Genomic DNA, 17,756 nt, shown 5'->3' on the forward strand with positions numbered 1-17,756 from the left:
GCGCCATCTTCGGGTTCTTATTTTCCGTGTTTCTTTCGTTTCCGAAGTAATGGCAATGTTCTATTTAGTTTGTATTTACCGCTTTGTACTTTCAACGTCCTTTCTTTAGTTAACCACCTCTTCTCTCTCCAGCCTCATCTTTCTGGCGGAGGTGGGTGTGTTCGCTAGTGAATCCAGAAAGATCTTCAAGCTGCAAAACTACAACGACAGGTAAGAAAACGAATAGTTTTCTTACCTGTCGGTGTAGTTTTGCAGCTTGAAGATCTTTCTGGATTCACTATGCTGTGCATTATTCCGCGGTCTTGTGGTTGGGTCCGGATTCGTAGTCTTTTCTTTGTTTTTTTTTTTTTTTTTCTCTTTGCCCAGGTGGGCGTCGGCGTCACACCCCCTTTGGGTGTATTTCCGGTGACGTCGGCATGCTTCCTGCGGAAGCTCCCACTCTTGGGCGCCATCTTCGGGTTCTTTTTTTCCGTGTTTCTTTCGTTTCCGAAGTAATGGCAATGTTCTTCTTAGTTTGTATTTACCGCTTTGTATTTTCAAAGTCTATTCTTTAGTTAACCACCTCTTCTCTCTCCAGCCTCATCTTTCTGGCGGAGGTGGGTGGGTTCGCTAGTGAATCCAGAAAGATCTTCAAGCTGCAAAACTACACCGACAGGTAAGAAAACTATTCGTTTTGCAGCGTGAATCTTTCTGGATTCACTATGCTGTGCATAGATTTTGTAGCGGTTTCTCATCTCTGTGGCGGCTGGGTGGAAGATGAGCGTTGGGTGTTGAATATGTGCTGTAGCACCTTCTGTCCCACTTGAGCTTCCTTGTTCATTTGTATGTCCACACAGTAGTGCTTCGTGAACGTGTGCACCGAAGCCCATGTTGCCGCCAGGCATATGTCCTCTATGGGTGTGTTAGCCAGGAAGGCTATTGTAGCGCCCTTCTTCCTGGTGGAGTGGGCACGTGTCCCCTCAGCCAGTTCCTGTCCTGCCCGTTTGTGGCAGAGTTGGATTGTTTGTGCGATCCATCGTGCAATGGTCCTTTTGGTTACTGCTTTGCCCATGAAGCTGTTTGCGAAGGACACAAAAAACTGTTTCGTTTTCCTGTGCCCCTTTGTCCTTTCAATGTAGTGCATGACTGCCCTTCTGGCGTCCAGGGTGTGCAGAGCTCTCTCTGCGCTGGTTGTGGGTTTTTGGAAAAAACTCGGTATCTGTATAGACTGGTTCATGTGAAAATTGGATACCACCTTCGGCATGAAGTGTGGGTCAGTCCTCATCACAACTCTATCGTTGTGTATTTGTATGTATGGTTCTTGTAGCGTCAGCGCTTGAAGCTCGCTTACTCTGCGTAAGGACGTTATCGCAACCAGGAAGGCTGTTTTCATAGTTAGCATCTTTAGGGAGGCCTTGTGAAGTGGTTCAAAGGGCTCTTTCATGAGTTCCGTTAGGACTGTGTTCAAGTTCCATGCAGGTGGCGGCACCCGCTTGGGTGGTGCGATCCTTTTCGCTCCTTCTAGGAATCTCTTCACCACCTGTGATGTGAAGAAGCTCCTGCACGTTTCTCCCCTTGTGTAGGCTACTATCGCTGCCAAGTGAACTCTTAACGAGGATGAGCTAAGGTTCTTCTCCAGTAAGTGCGTCAGGTACCTTAGCACTGTGGAGTCCCTCTTCATCTTATTGTGGAGTCTTTCCTGTCTGCACCATATTGTGAATCTTTTCCATTTCGCAACGTAGCACTTTCGAGTGCTGGGCCTTCGTGCCTCCCGAAGTACCCTCAGGGTGCTTTCTGGTAGTCTCAAATGTGCGAACTCTATGTCCTCAGGAGCCACGCTACTAGGCTCATGCTCTCTGGCTCTGGATGCAGTACCTCTCCGTTCTGCATGGACAGTAGATCTTTCCTCCTGCTGAATCTGTGGGGTGCACACTGTGTCATCTCCATGATCTGCGAGTACCAGGTCTGCCTCGCCCACTGCGGTGCGACCAGTATCAGTGTCATGTTGCTCGCTCTGCACTTGCTCAGTACTCTGTGCATCAGTGGTATCGGGGGAAAGGCGTAGGCAAATGTCCTTGACCAATCTATCCATAGGGCATTCCCCAGTGTCCCCTCCTCGGGCTGCCTGGATGCGAAGTTTTGGCATTTTGCATTCTGGCGTGTGGCAAACAGGTCCACCGATGGTGTCCCCCACCTGTCGAACAGGTATCTTGTCTCCTGAGCATTGAGCTCCCACTCGTGGGATGCCGATGTCTGCCTGCTGAGCCAATCGGCTTGTATGTTGTCCTTCCCTGGTAGGTGTATGGCTAGCAGGTCTATCTTGAGAGGGATGGCCCATCTCCATATCTCCTGCGCCAGCGTTGAAAGCGGTGCGGACTGTGTGCCCCCCTGCTTGTTGATGTAGAACATCGCAGTGGTGTTGTCTGTTTGTATCAATACCCTGTGCTTGTACAGTCTTGTTTGAAAGGCCTTCAGTGCAAGGAAGATTGTCTTCAATTCTAAGTAATTGATGTGCTTTGTGGCATCCGTCGGTGTCCACAGTCCCCTCACCTTGAGCTCCTCCATGTGAGCGCCCCATCCCTTCAGGGATGCGTCTGTGGTGATGGTCACTGTTGGCGTTGGGGGCGTTAGAGGCTTTCCCCTTGCTATGTTCTCCATGGTCCACCATGTCATCTCCTTCTGCACTGCGTGCGTTACAACCACTAGATCCTCCCAACTGCCTGTAGCTTGTGACCATTGCTCCTGTAGCCATTCTTGAATGGGTCTCATGTGGAGTCGTACATTCGGTACCAGGTGGATGCATGATGCCATCATCCCCATGATCTTGCTCGCCGTCCTCACTGTCCGAGCTTGTCCCTTCCGGTAGAGGCGAGTTTCCTTCACCAGCGCCCTCGCCCTCTTCTCGCTGGGGAACACCTTGCCCTGTAAGGTGTTGATCTGTGCTCCCAGGAAGATCTTCACTTGTTCCGGCTCCATTGATGATTTCTTCCAATGGATGGAGAACCCCAGGTTTATGAGCGTGCTGGTCACTGTATGTGCGTGCAGCTTGCATTTCTGGTATGAGTTTGCTTTCACCAGCCAGTCGTCCAGGTAAGGGTATACATGTATTCCCTGCCTTCTTAGGTGCGCTGCGACTGCTGCGAGGCACTTTGTGAAAACTCTTGGTGCCGATTTTAGACCGAAGGCCAGTGTCGTGAACTGGTAGTGGCTTTCTCCGACGGTGAACCTGAGCATGTGCTTGTGCTTCCTGTTCATTGGGATGTGCAGGTATGCGTCTTTGAGGTCTATAGTGACCATGAAGTCCCCGGTCTGCAACTGTGGGAGCACCTCTTGCAGGGAGGTCATTTTGAATTTTTGCGTTCTTATGAATTTGTTCACGAACCGTAAATCGAGAATGGGCCTCATTGTCTCGTCTACTTTTGGTACCAGGAAGTATGTTGAGTATACTCCTGTGTTTCTTTCCTTGAAGGGTACCCTTTCTATGGCCTGCTTCTGCAGGAGTTCTTTTGCTTCTTCCTGAAGGCACTGCAGCTGCTTGCTTGCTAGCGGCTTTCTTCTTGGTTTTCTGTTTGTTGGCCTCGCCTCCAACTCTATGCAGTATCCGAATTGGATAATGTTGAGGATCCATTTGTCTGATGTGATTCCTCTCCACTCCTGGAGGTGGAATCTTAATCTTCCTCCCACTGGTGTCCTGTGGTCGTAGGTGTCTAGTTTGTCTTGACCCATCTGTACGTGCTGCCCCCTGGGATCTTTTTTGTGGGTGGGCACACGGATTTTTTTGAAGTCACTTGGAGGTGGGCTGCTGGCCCCCTCTTCTATTTTGTCCCCGTCCATTTCTCCCTCGAAAGGACTGGCCTCTTTGTTGGTACTGCCAGGGCTGTTTCTGATGGCCCTGCTGACCCTGCGAGTCTGCCTGGTGCGTTTGCTGGAAAGCCTGGTGTGATGTACCTGGCTGGTTTCCGCCTCTTCCGCCGGGCCTCCGTGACGGGGTGCCCCTCTTGTTCCCTCTGAACTGCAATGCTCCCATGGATCTTGCTGTTTCGTTATCCTTCTTAAGTTGGCTGAGTTGCTCATCAACTGTTTGTCCGAAAAGCGTACTGCCGTTGAATGGTGTGTTCAGGATGCTGTGTTGCACCTCCGGTTTGAAACCGGATATCCTGAGCCAGGCGTGTCTCCTTTCCGTGACGCCCATCATCATGAGCCTGCTGGCGGTGTCTGCCCCATCCAGGGCCGTCTTAAGGCAAGAATTTGCAGCATTCTTCCCCTCTTCAATTAGCTTTTCGGCTTTCTGCTTGGCATCCTGGGGCAAGTCCTTCACCAACTGCCCCAGTCCCTCCATGATTTGGTACATGTGTCTGTTTACCAGGGCGTTGGAATTAGCCATGCGCCAGTGGGTCGCGGCATTCCGTTCGATCCTTCTGCCCACCAGATCCATCCTTTTGCTCTCTTTATCCGGTGGCGGGCCCGAGGTAGTGGGTACGTTAGCCCTCCTCCTTGCTGTGGCCGTGATAATGGAGTCTGCGGAGACCGTGCCCTGAATGTAGGCCGGGTCCTTTGCGGCATGCTTGTACTTCTTCTCAGTTCTGGGAGTTACTGCCTTGCATGTTGCGGGCTCCCTGAAAGCTTCCTTCCCCTGAGCCAAGACGCTCTCGAGCATCGGGAGGAACTGGCTCCTCGTTTGTGTTGGGAGCAATGTTTCCAGAAGGAAGTCTGCTTTCTGCTTCTCTTCGTCGAGCTTGAGCTTGAAAGCTGCTGCGGCAGATTGTATCACCGCGTTGTAGGCCCCGATGTCGTCCGGCGGCGAGGGCCTCGAGGGGTAGGTGTCGACCACCTCCTCCGGGCTGTCGGTGTCGACATCGATGTAATCTACCTCCTGAAGGTCATAGGGCGCCGACTCTGTGTCTGTCCTGCCCTCATCTTCCTCCCCATAGCTGTAGCTCTCGTGGGGATTCTCGTACTCCTCCTGGTCGTCGAACACCTCGACGTCCTGGTCTTGCTCGGTGACTTCGGCGACCTCTTCTTCTTCCTCCTCGACCGCCTCCAGCACTGGTGGCTTGGTCTTGTGAGGGATCGTGAAGGCCTTCATCCTTGCGTCGAAATCTTTTTTCCGCTGCATGAAGTTCTCCATTTCTGCCTCGAGGCGCCTTCTTTTCTTTTCCATCTCGGCCGCGTGTTCCGCGTCGGATGGTTCCGCCGCTCTCTTCGACGGATGGCTCGTCGCCGTGCCTCTCGGAGTCGAAGTTTTCGACGTCGAACCGGATATCGGGTCTCTGGTCGTCGTCGACAGTTTCGGGTCTTTCTCCCTCGTCGATCGATCCTTTTCGGGGACGATTTTCGACGTCTTCTGCTGATCAGCAGCTCTCGGCGCCGGGGACTCCTTCTCTGAGGATCCGCTGGGCCTGGGAGTAGTCGCGGACGCCGCCTTTTTTGGCGTCGGCGCTTTCGGGGTCTTGCCCTCGATTCTTCGAGACTCAGAGTCTCTCGGGTTCTTGGGGGCCGAAGAGTCTCCTACCTTGTCAGAAGTCTTCGTGTAATCGGTCTCTACGACCGTGTAGCTGTCGTCTTCGGCGGCAGCGTTGTCTTCTTCCTCGGAGGACATCCCCAGCTCGTAGAGCGACGGGGTCGGGGCCTTCCCCTGCAGGGCGGCGTGTGCTACCCTCTGCCTCTCTCTCACACGAAGGGTCTTCGGGGTGAAGGCGGAACAGGCGTTGCAGTCTCCGCTTTCGTGGTCCACCGGTAGGCAAAGGTTGCATACCGGGTGCTGGTCCTTCTGCGCGTACTTGTGGTGGCAGTTACGGCAGAACTTGAACGGCGTGTTGTCCATCCTCGAGCGTCCAGGGCCTCTCTGGTCGCGTGTTCGTCGACGGTCGTCGAAGATCTGGATGGAAAACGCCTTATCTTTGCTTGTCTTTCGTCGGTGAAGTCCCCTGGAGTCTTCAGATGACTTCTCCTCGTCTTTTCTGTATTTTCTTTCTTCTTTCTCCAAAAATGTCTGGAGCCCAAACGGGAACGATCCAGACCCGACCGCGGAAAAAAAGAATCTGAAGATGGCGCCCAAGAGTGGGAGCTTCCGCAGGAAGCATGCCGACGTCACCGGAAATACACCCAAAGGGGGTGTGACGCCGACGCCCACCTGGGCAAAGAGAAAAAAAAAAAAAAAAACAAAGAAAAGACTACGAATCCGGACCCAACCACAAGACCGCGGAATAATGCACAGCATAGTGAATCCAGAAAGATTCACGCTGCAAAACTATTCGTTTTGCAGCGTGAATCTTTCTGGATTCACTATGCTGTGCATAGATTTTGTAGCGGTTTCTCATCTCTGTGGCGGCTGGGTGGAAGATGAGCGTTGGGTGTTGAATATGTGCTGTAGCACCTTCTGTCCCACTTGAGCTTCCTTGTTCATTTGTATGTCCACACAGTAGTGCTTCGTGAACGTGTGCACCGAAGCCCATGTTGCCGCCAGGCATATGTCCTCTATGGGTGTGTTAGCCAGGAAGGCTATTGTAGCGCCCTTCTTCCTGGTGGAGTGGTCACGTGTCCCCTCAGCCAGTTCTTGTCCTGCACGTTTGTGGCAGAGTTGAATTGTCTGTGCGATCCATCGTGCAATGGTCTTTTTGGTTACTGCTTTCCCCATGAAGCTGTTTGCGAATGACACAAAAAACTGTTTTGTTTTCCTGTGTCCCTTTGTCCTTTCAATGTAGTGCATGACTGCCCTTCTGGCGTCCAGGGTGTGCAGAGCTCGCTCTGCGCTAGTTGTTGGTTTTTGGAAAAAACTCGGTATCTGTATAGACTGGTTCATGTGAAATTTGGATACCACCTTTGGCATGAAGTGTGGGTCAGTCCTCATCACAACTCTATCGTTGTGTATTTGTATGTAGGGTTCTTGTAGCGTCAGCGCTTGAAGCTCGCTTACTCTGCGTAAGGACGTTATCGCAACCAGGAAGGCTGTTTTCATAGTTAGCATCTTTAGGGAGACCTTGTGAAGTGGGTTAAAGGGCTCTTTCATGAGTTCCGTTAGGACTGTGTTCAAGTTCCATGTAGGTGGCGGCACCCGCTTGGGTGGTGCGATCCTTTTCGCTCCTTCTAGGAATCTCTTCACCACTTGTGATGTGAAGAAGCTCCTGCACGTTTCTCCCCTTGTGTAAGCGACTATTGCTGCAAAGTGAACTCTTAAAGAGGATGAGCTAAGGTTCTTCTCCAGCAAGTGCGTCAGGGACCATAGCACTGTGGAGTCCCTCTTCATTCTATTGTGGAGTCTTTCCTGTCTGCACCATACTGTGAATCTTTTCCATTTCACAACGTAGCACTTTCGAGTGCTGGGCCTTCGTGCCTCCCGAAGTACCCTCAGGGTGCTTTCTGGTAGTCTCAAATGTGCGAACTCTATGTCCTCAGGAGCCATGCCACTAGGCTCATGCTCTCTGGCTCTGGATGTAGTACCTCTCCGTTCTGCATGGAGAGTAGGTCTTTCCTCCTGCTGAATCTGTGGGGTGCACACTGTGTCATCTCCATGATCTGCGAGTACCATGTCTGCCTGGCCCACTGTGGTGCGACCAGTATCAGTGTCATGTTGCTCGCTCTGCACTTGCTCAGCACTCTGTGCATCAGTGGTATCGGGGGAAAGGCGTAAGCAAATGTCCTTGACCAATCTATCCATAGGGCATTCCCCAGTGACCCCTCCTCGGGCTGCCTGGATGCGAAGTTTTGGCATTTTGCATTCTGGCGTGTGGCAAACAGGTCCACCGATGGTGTCCCCCACCTGTCGAACAGGTACCTTGTCTCCTGAGCATTGAGCTCCCACTCGTGGGATGCCGATGTCTGCCTGCTGAGCCAATCGGCTTGTATGTTGTCCTTCCCTGATAGGTGTATGGCTAGCAGGTCTATCCTGAGAGGGATGGCCCATCTCCATATCTCCTGCGCCAGCGTTGAAAGCGGTGCTGACTGTGTGCCCCCCTGCTTGTTGATGTAGAACATCGCAGTGGTGTTGTCTGTTTGTATCAATACCTTGTGTTTGTACAGCCTTGTTTGAAAGGCTTTCAGTGCAAGGAAGATTGTCTTCAGTTCTAGGTAATTGATGTGCTTTGCCGCATCTGTTGTCGTCCACAGTCCCCTCACCTTGAGCTCCTCCATGTGAGCGCCCCATCCCTTCAGGGATGCGTCTGTGGTGATGGTCACTGTTGGCGTTGGGGGCGTTAGAGGCTTTCCCCTTGTTATGTTTTCCATGGTCCACCATGCCATCTCCTTCTGCACTGCGTGCATTACAACCACTAGATCCTCCCAACCGCCTGTAGCTTGTGACCATTGCTCCTGCAACCATTCTTGAATGGGTCTCATGTGGAGTCGTACATTTGGTACCAGGTGGATGCATGATGCCATCATGCCCATGATCTTGCTCGCAGTCCTCACTGTCCGAGCTTGTCCCTTCCGGTAGAGGCGAGTTTCCTTCACCAGCGCCCTCGCCCTCTTCTCGCTGGGGAACACCTTGCCCTGTAAGGTGTTGATCTGTGCTCCCAGGAAGATTTTGACCTGTTCCGGCTCCATAGATGATTTTTTCCAATGGATGGAGAACCCCAGGTTTATGAGCGTGCTCGTCACTGTATGTGCGTGCTGCTTGCATTTCTGGTATGAGTTTGCTTTCACCAGCCAGTCGTCCAGGTAAGGGTATACGTGTATACCTTGCCTTCGTAGGTGCGCTGCGACTGCTGCGAGGCACTTTGTGAAAACTCTTGGTGCTGATTTTAGTCCGAAGGCCAGTGTCGTGAACTGGTAGTGGATTTCTCCAATGGTGAACCTGAGCATGTGTTTGTGCTTTCTATTCATTGGGATGTGCAGGTAGGCGTCTTTGAGGTCTATTGTGACCATGAAGTCCCCGGTCTGCAACTGTGGGAGCACCTCTTGCAGGGAGGTCATTTTGAATTTTTGCGTTCTTATGAATTTGTTCAGGAACCGTAAGTCTAGAATGGGTCTCATGGTCTCGTCTACCTTTGGTACCAGGAAGTACGTTGAGTATATTCCTGTGTTTCTTATCTTGAAGGGTACCCGTTTTATGGCCTGCTTCCGCAGGAGTTCCTTTGCCTCCTCCTGAAGACACTGCAGCTGCTTGCTCGCTAGTGTTTTTCTTTTTGGTTTTCTGCTTGTTGGTCTCCCCTCCAATTCTATGCAGTATCCGAATTGGATAATGTTGAGGATCCATTTGTCTGATGTGATTTCTCTCCACTCTCGGAGGTAAAATCTTAATCTTCCTCCCACTGGTGTCATGTGGTCGTAGGTGTCTAGTTTGTCTTGACCCATCTGTACGTGCTGCCCCCTTGGATCTTTTTTGTGGGCGGGCACACGGAGTTTTTTGAAGTCACTTAGAGGTGGGCTGCTGCCCTCCTCTCCTATTTTGTCCCCGTCCATTTCTCCCTCGAAAGGACTGGCCTCTTTGTTGGTACTGCCAGGACTGCTTCTGCTGACCATGCTGAGCTTGCGAGTCTGCCTGGTGCGTTTGCTGGAAAGCCTGGTGTGATGTACCTGGCTGGTTTCCGCCTCTCCCGCCGGGCCTCCGTGGCGGGGTGTCCCTCTTGTTCCCTCTGAACTGCAATGCTCCCATGGATCTTGCTGTTTCGTTATCTTTTTTCAGTTGGCTGAGCGTTTCATCAACTGTTGTCCCGAAAAGCGTGTTGCCGTTAAACGGTGTGTTCAGGATGCTGTGTTGCACCTCCGGTTTGAAACCTGAAATCCTGAGCCAGGCGTGCCTCCTTTCCGTGACACCCATCATCATGAGCCTGCTGGCTGTGTCTGCCCCATCCAGGGCCGTCTTAAGGCAAGAATTAGCTGCGTTCTTTCCCTCTTCAACCAGCTTTTCGGCCTTCTGCCTGGCATCCTGGGGCAGGTCCTTCACCAACTGCCCCAGCCCCTCCATGATCTGATACATGTGCCTATTTATCAGGGCGTTGGAATTAGCCATGCGCCAGTGGGTCGCGGCATTCCGTTCGATCCTTCTGCCCACCAGATCCATCCTTTTGCTCTCCTTATCCGGTGGCGGGCCCGAGGTAGTGGGTACGTTAGCCCTCCTCCTTGCTGTGGCCGTGATAATTGAGTCTGCGGAGACCGTGCCCTGAATGTAGGCCGGGTCCTTTGCGGCATGTTTGTACTTTTTCTCAGTTCTGGGAGTTACTGCTTTGCATGTTGCGGGCTCCATGAATGCTTCCTTCCCCTGAGCCAAGACGCTTTCGAGCATTGGAAGGAATTGGCTCCTCGTTTGTGTTGGGAGCAATGTTTCTAGAAGGAAGTCTGCTTTCTGCTTCTCTTCGTCGAGCTTGAGCTTGAAAGCTGCTGCGGCAGATTGTATCACCGAGTTGTAGGCCCCGATGTCGTCCGGCGACGAGGGCCTCGAGGGGTAAGTGTCGACCACCTCCTCCGGGCTGTCGGTGTCGACATCGATGTAATCTACCTCCTGAAGGTCAGAGGGTGCCGACTCTGTGTCCGTCCTGCCATCCTCTTACTCCCCATAGTTGTAACTATCGTAGGGATTCTCGTACTCCTCCTGGTCGTCGATCACCTCGACGTCCTGGTCTTGTTCCTCGGCGACTTCGGCGATCTCCTCTTCCTCCTCGACCGCCTCCACCACCGGTGGCTTGGTCTTGTGAGGGATCGTGAAGGCTTTCATCTTTGCGTCGAAATCTTTCTTCCGCTGCATGATGTTCTCCATTTCTGCCTCGAGGCGCCTTCTCTTCTTCTCCATCTCGGCCGCGTGTTCCGCGTCGGATGGGTATGCTGCTCTTTTCGGCGGATGGCTCGTCGCCGTGCCTTTCGGTGTCTAAGTTTTCGACATCGACGTCGAACCGGATTTTGGGTCTCTGGTCGTCAGTTTTGGGTCTTTCTCCCTCGGCGTCGATCGGTCCTTTTCGGGGACGATTTTCGACGTTTTCTGCTGATCAGCAGCTCTCGGCGCCGGGGACTCCTTCTCGGAGGATCCGCTGGGCCTGGGAGTATTCGCGGACGCCGCCTTTTTTGGCGTCGGCGCTTTCGGGGTCTTGCCCTCGATTTTTCTAGACTCAGAGTCTCTCGGGTTCTTGGGGGCCGAAGAGTCTCCTACCTTGCCAGAAGTCTTCGTGTAATCGGTCTCTACGACCGTGTAGCTGTCGTCTTCGGCGGCAGCGTTGTCTTCTTCCTCGGAGGACATCCCCAGCTCGTAGAGTGACGGAGTCGGGGCCTTCCCCTGCAGGGCGGCGTGTGCTACCCTCTGCCTCTCTCTCACACGAAGGGTCTTCGGGGCGAAGGCGGAACAGGCGTTGCAGTCTCCGCTTTCGTGGTCCACCGGTAGGCAAAGGTTGCATACCGGGTGCTGGTCCTTCTGCGCGTACTTGTGGTGGCAGTTACGGCAGAACTTGAACGGTGTGTTGTCCATCATCGAGTGCCAGGGCCTCTCTGGTCGCGTGTTCGTCGACGGTCGTCGAGGATCTCGATGGAAAACGCCTTATCCTTGCTGACTTTTCGTCAATGAAGTCCCCTGGAGTCTTCAGATGACTATTCCTCGTATTTTCTGTATTTTCTTTCTTCTTTCTCCAAAAATGTCTGGAGCCCCAACGGGAATGATCCAGACCCGACCGCGGAAAAAAAGAATCTGAAGATGGCGCCCCAGAGTGGGAGCTTCCGCAGGAAGCATGCCAACGTCACCGGAAATACACCCAAGGGGGTGTGACGCCGACGCCCACATGGGCTAAGAAAAAGAAAAAAAAAAAACAAAGAAAAGACTACGAATCCGGACCCAACCACAAGACCGCGGAATAATGCACAGCATAGTGAATCCAGAAAGATTCACGCTGCAAAACCAAGATTCTGATTCCCGCAACCTATGCAGAAGGACAAAAGAAGATGCCCAGAGGAGGAGACTGCAGAGAGAACTGACTTGGCCCAAGCCCTACCAGCCTGTCTGCAGTTTCCAGAGATCCTGCACCAAAAGTCGCCTTGTCCTGTAGCCAGGGAAATTCAGAAGCCTGGGAGGACTGACTTCCTGCAACAAAGGCCAGATCTTCTGTGAGCAGCAGCTCTGTTCAAAAGAAACTCCCAAGACAGACTCTGAGCCTGCTGAGGATAAAGAAACCTGATTCCTGGAACCATCAACTGCACCCGACGCCTACAGCCCGAATCCAGGTGGCCCACCCATCCAAGTGAGGTCCCCCAGTGCTCCAGAGTCCGAGTCCACCGTGGGTTGACCCCTCCAGGACTCCCACACGTCGCCTACAGCCTCTGCACGGACCCCCCCACCCCTACAGCGAGTGGCCCGGTAAGATTAAACCCTACCTCAAAAGACACCCCTCCATCCAACCGCCCTGCGACCTGGAGAAAAGAACCCAAGGTGCACCCACCTCCCAGAGTCCTCCAACTTACCTGCCCAGCAGATGGTTCCTCCTGGAAGTCTTCCTGGACTGAGTCTGATGCCAAAATCCATAACTAGCAACTCCCATTGAAAACAACAGGACACCCAACGCCAAAACAGCATCCTGCACCCAGCCGCCCCCGAGCCGCTGTGGGTACACCTTGTGTGCTAAATCGGATCCCCCCCTTGCCCTGAGCCTAATTCCAGGAGCTTTGCTCCCAAAACCGTGTGGTCTTCTCGTGAGCAGCCACCAACTGGAGGCCACCTATCCCCCATTGGATAACATTGGGCCTCAGCACTCTGCACCCAGCCGTCCTAGTGCCGCTGAGGGTGCTTTGAGAGTACATCCTTAAACGTGGTTCTAACCCCAGAAACCCAGCTGCCACAACCAAGTACTCGTCTGTAAACCGATAACTTAATTTCCTCCCGTAGGATTGCATTGACTGCTTTTCTTCGAAAAATCTTTTAAGTGCAATATTAGTTTGTATGAAAACCCTAAGGAACTGCATACGTGTAAAAATTGGTTTTACTTACCTTTTGTCTAGGAAATATCTACGCATATCACACGGATTTGCAAAAGTAACTTAAAAAGTAATCCAAGAAGTAACATGCACAGTAATCTATAAAGTAACTGAAAAGTAATTTTGAACTGTTGACTTACCTGTAAATCAACTAACTGCATTTGAATCTGCATTCCAATTGAATTGAACTTCCTTATACCTGCAAAATTATTATTTCACTTAACTCCACTAGGCCTGACTTGGTTCTAGAAATAAAATAACTAAATATTTGTATACAAACAAAATTGGTCTGAGTTCAGTCTGAGTGTGACATCATTTCTTGCCTGAGTTTGTACAATAAATGCTTAACACTACCCTCTGATGAAGCCTTACTGTTCGCCCACACTACCAATAATAGAGAGTAAGGTATGATCTACTTTTACCTCTGCCTATTTTTGGGGTTCCACTGGACTCTGGGCACACTATACCGTACTTTGGTATAGTATATACAGATCCAGCTTCCTACAGGCAGGCAACAGCAGAGGAAATTTTTTATAAAATAAAGAAAATCAGAAAAGATGACAAACTTGCAGAGGACTAAACACACCAATAGAAACCTATGAAAAACATTCAAAAGGCAAATGTATAAATCAAACATGGATACTTTAAATGACCCATTAAGAGCATAAACAGAAACCTGACAATAAAAGAGAAATTATATGAAAAGGTGTGATTCCAATTGACAGGCCCAATTAAACCAAAAAACTGGAATAAATATTTAGTAGCAAAGCTACACATTTCCTAAGCTTGATATTGCTCGAGAACTATGTAGTCATTGCTGAAAGATGCCTACGTGAAAGTCAGTTTACAAAAAGGCAGGAAGAGATTTAAGTAGTTATGCAACATATACTTACGCCCAAAAATCCTCAACTGTGTCAAACTTCGATATCAGGCGAAGATTGGCTTGCCAAGTTTTGCTCTTATCATTTTTAAAGAACCAGAGTGCCCATCTAAAGAAAGACAGAAAACATTGTATAAGGCAAAGAGTCACCCCACAGGTGATGCTATCCAGCATGTAGATAAGAAATCTGAAACCTAAATAAGATGGAAGACAACATTCACCATACACAAATTCCCACATTCACAAAATTCTAACATCCATGTTCTGTTTTGTCTTCCTTCCAGTCAGTCTACAATCCCCCATTCAGATTCTTCATGACTTGTGTGGTGTTTCTCTACAACCACAGTGCGGCATCTTTAGAAAACTGTCCCTGGTTCTAAAGCTACGCTTCTTCCTTTAATATATACTGTCTGGCCATTTGTTAATGCTCACCTTGCTGATTTCATTTACAGCTTGAGCATCGTCTTCCCAGTTTCTATTTCTATCATCCTTTGATTCTGTACCCCTTTTTGCACACTCTGCATGTCCTTCATTTCTCTTGATACGCCCTCTTCTTGCTTCAGTGGCCTTCATGCTTCTCAATTTGTTTCATGTCAACACTATACTGCTCACTGCCATCCTTCTCTTCTCCAAAATAAGTCAACCGTATTTTTTTAGTACTCTCAGTACTGTTGCCAATGCCAGAGGCACCCCTTTTATGGCTCTTTTCCGATCATCTGCTTGCACAGGCATTTTTGTCAGATTCAAAAGTCTTTCAAGCCAAATAAGTTATTTCCAACACCCTGCAACATTGCATATCACTCTCTTTTGCTCACAAATGCTTTCCGAACTCATTACACCTCTTCTCCTAATTCCATGACCATTTCTGTTGATGTCCTAGAGTGTCAGGCCGCATCAGCACCAACAAACTTCCTTGGGGGTTATACAAATGTCCTGCCACATACAGTGGATCTCCTCTGTGACCAAACATTTTTTGTCAACCGTAAAATAGTGGCTTGAAGATTCCTCCCGCACAGTCATTGCTTTAACTATTTTCAACACTTATCAGATATTATTTTTCAGAACCGACAGGCATTGGTTCTGCGGCCGGAAAACTCGAAGGAGGACAACTTGTATCTTGACATCTCCTCTTTGGAGTCAGAGTGGGAAGAGGACCATAACTAGGAGCAGGGGACGGGCGCAAAGACCGCAACATATTCTTTAGTTCATCAACTTCGCATCCTGGAGGTGCATTAGGTACCATTTATTATAAAACTTCGAGTCTTGTTTGGAGCCCAGACACCGAAGGCACACCTCATGCAGTTGCGACATGGCTTGAATATTCATTTTCAGAGGGGGAACCAATCTCTATCAGATTGATCAAGATTTGTTGGAAGACTGACATGGTGGAAGTGGAGTTCCAGATCCACCTTGGAAGGCGCAATGAGTAATAACGGACATCAGCGCACAGGGGTTGTGCTAGAAAGGTAGCTTGGCTCCATCACTTCCGAAACCATATGAAGTTAGCCGAGAGCATGACACCACCTATTGACGAGTGGGAGCAATGGTGAAAAAATTGCCAGATCCAGTTTGGCATCTGGGGATATCCTTAAGTGAAGGATATGCTGTGAGAAGTATAAAAAAAAACATCTTTCCTATCATGAGGATTTTATCCCTCATGAATGTTAAGTGGATCCATCTATTCAATGGGCTTCATAAGGGACTTGCAATTTGCTCACCCCCATGCTATAATTTAATCTAATTTATTAGTCAGCCAAAACTGTTTATTTTGGATCAATGCCCATACTGGAACACACAAATTATAAACACATACTACAAAAGAGACATGACAAACATTTAGACAAACATTTAAACTAACAGTTAATTCCCTTTGTATGGTGCAAAAAGCAGTTCAATATTTCACCTAGAAAGAGCGAAAGTCACTTCTGAGCAATGCTGGGGCATTCCCTAACTTTACAAGGGGCAAGTGCGCCATCATGAATAAAACTGGACTACTGGTATTAGTTGAGTATCTCCATGGCAAATTCCATCCTTGGATAAATCGCTGTAATGAACAAGTTACTTACCTTCGGTAACTATATATCTGTAAGAAACATTAGTGATAGATTCCTTACCTTAGAATTACCCCCAGGCGTCAGACTGGATCCGGAAAGTTTTAGTCACCAGTACACCTGCGCGTCAGAAGCGGCGTTGTGCGGCAACGCGTCCGTCGTTTGCGTTGTGGTTGCCAAGATGACGTAGCGGCAGCTACTTAGACGCTGCTCTCGCGCACCGACGTCAGTTCTGTACACGACGTTTTGCGCCAGGAACGCAGAGCCATGAAAGATACTGACCAATGGTGCATTGAAACTAGGGCCCCGAAAGGGATGACCATAACCCTAGAAATCAGTTCGCAGAACGGGGAGGATTGGTGGGGCAGTAAGGAATTGTCTGTAACTAATGTTTCTTACAGATACATCGTCACTGAAGATAAGTTACTTGTTCATCTAAAAGAAACACAGTGAGAGATTCCTTACCTAAGAATAGATACCCCAGCAATACCAACCCCGGTGGTGGGTCTGCGAACCAAGATCACACCAGGAAGTCCCGGAAAACAGAAGGGCCAAAGAAGCAGTCTCTCCGGACTTGGCCGTCTAGGCAATAGTGCTAAGTAAAAGTGTGCAACGAGGCCCACGTAGCTGCCCGACAGATGTCTTGTAAAGTGACACCACGCCCCGATTCCGTAGTGGAAGCCGTCGCTCTGGTGGAATGGGAGCGCAGCCCCACCGGAGGCTCCTTCTTCGCCGGAGAATAACAGGCTTTAATACACAAGATGACCCATCAGGAGATAGTCCGCTTGTGTACGGCCCGACCTTTCTTGGTGCCTAAGTAGCCAACAAAGAGCTGGTCATCCACACGGAACTGTTGTGTGCGATTCAGATAGAATGAGTGCACACGTTTTGGGTCCAGACGGTGGAGCCTCTCTTCCTCTCTGGAAGGGTGCGGAGGCGGAAATAAGGTGGGCAAACTGATGCTCTGCCCGATGTGAAAGGCAGTGACAACCTTTGGCAGAAAAGATGGACGTGTTCTAAGCACAACCTTGTCCGGACAGAAATACCGAAAAGGAGGTTTACAAGAAAGAGCCTGGAGCTCACTCACTCCCCTGGCAGAGGTGATGGCAACCAGGAAAGCAGTCTTCAAAGTTAATAGACGAAGAGGACAGAGGCTCAAAGGGAGCGCACATCAAGTATGTAAGAACCAAGTTCAGGTGTGGCATTACGAAGGGAATAGGAGGGAAAAGATGAGTAATGCCTTTGATGAATCTATTTACAACAGGGGACTTGAAAAGAGAGGGCGATCAGGAAGCCTAAGAAAGGCTGAAATAGCTGAAAGGTAGCCCTTGATAGTGCCCAGAGCAGAACCCTGCTGTGCCAAAGAAAGAATGAACAGAATGACTTCTGAAAGAGGGGCAGAAAGGGGGTCCACAGACTTTTTGCTGTGCACCATGCCACAAACTTGTTCCACCTGCAGGCGTATACCAACTTAGTGGAGGAACGCCTGGCAGCCAGAATGACATCACAGACTTCAGGAGGCAAGTCGAAAGGAATCAACTGCAGCCGCTCAATCTCCACACAAAGAGGTGGAGACTGGACAGGTTCGAGTGGAGGACCATCCCCTGCTGCTGCGACAGGAGATCCTCCCGAAGAGGCAGATGGATCGGGGGATCGATGGTCATACTGATTAGCTCTGGATACCAAACCCTTCTAACCCAGTCAGGAGCCACAAGAATAACTTGAGCCCGGTTGAGACTGATCTTCTTCAGCACTCTGGACAGAAGTGGTATAGGCAGAAAGGGATACAACAGACCGCAACTCCACTCACGACGAAAAGCGCCGCCTAGCGAGAGCCGCCTTGGAAATTCCAACGCGAAGAACTGCTAACATTGCACGTTCTCTCCGGTGGCGAATAGATCTTACCAAGACTCTCCTCATTGTTGAAAGAGACCTTGCGCCACCTCCGAGTGAAAACGCCA

At 50.2% G+C, this 17,756-nt stretch overlaps 1 protein-coding gene across 1 annotated transcript in view; it reads right to left on the reverse strand.

Moving 5' to 3' along the window:
- EIF4E (eukaryotic translation initiation factor 4E) overlaps positions 1–17,756 on the reverse strand; it is a 262,801-nt gene that overhangs the window by 144,062 nt on the left and 100,983 nt on the right. Inside the window, exon 3 of the mRNA XM_078676211.1 lies at positions 13,758–13,853. Within this exon, the coding sequence (XP_078532337.1) occupies positions 13,758–13,853 (96 nt within the window). The remainder of the gene's footprint in view (positions 1–13,757; positions 13,854–17,756) is intronic.

This window comes from Lissotriton helveticus, chromosome 2_1 (genome assembly GCF_964261635.1).
Source record: "Lissotriton helveticus chromosome 2_1, aLisHel1.1, whole genome shotgun sequence".
Classification (NCBI taxonomy): Eukaryota; Metazoa; Chordata; class Amphibia; order Caudata; family Salamandridae; genus Lissotriton; species Lissotriton helveticus.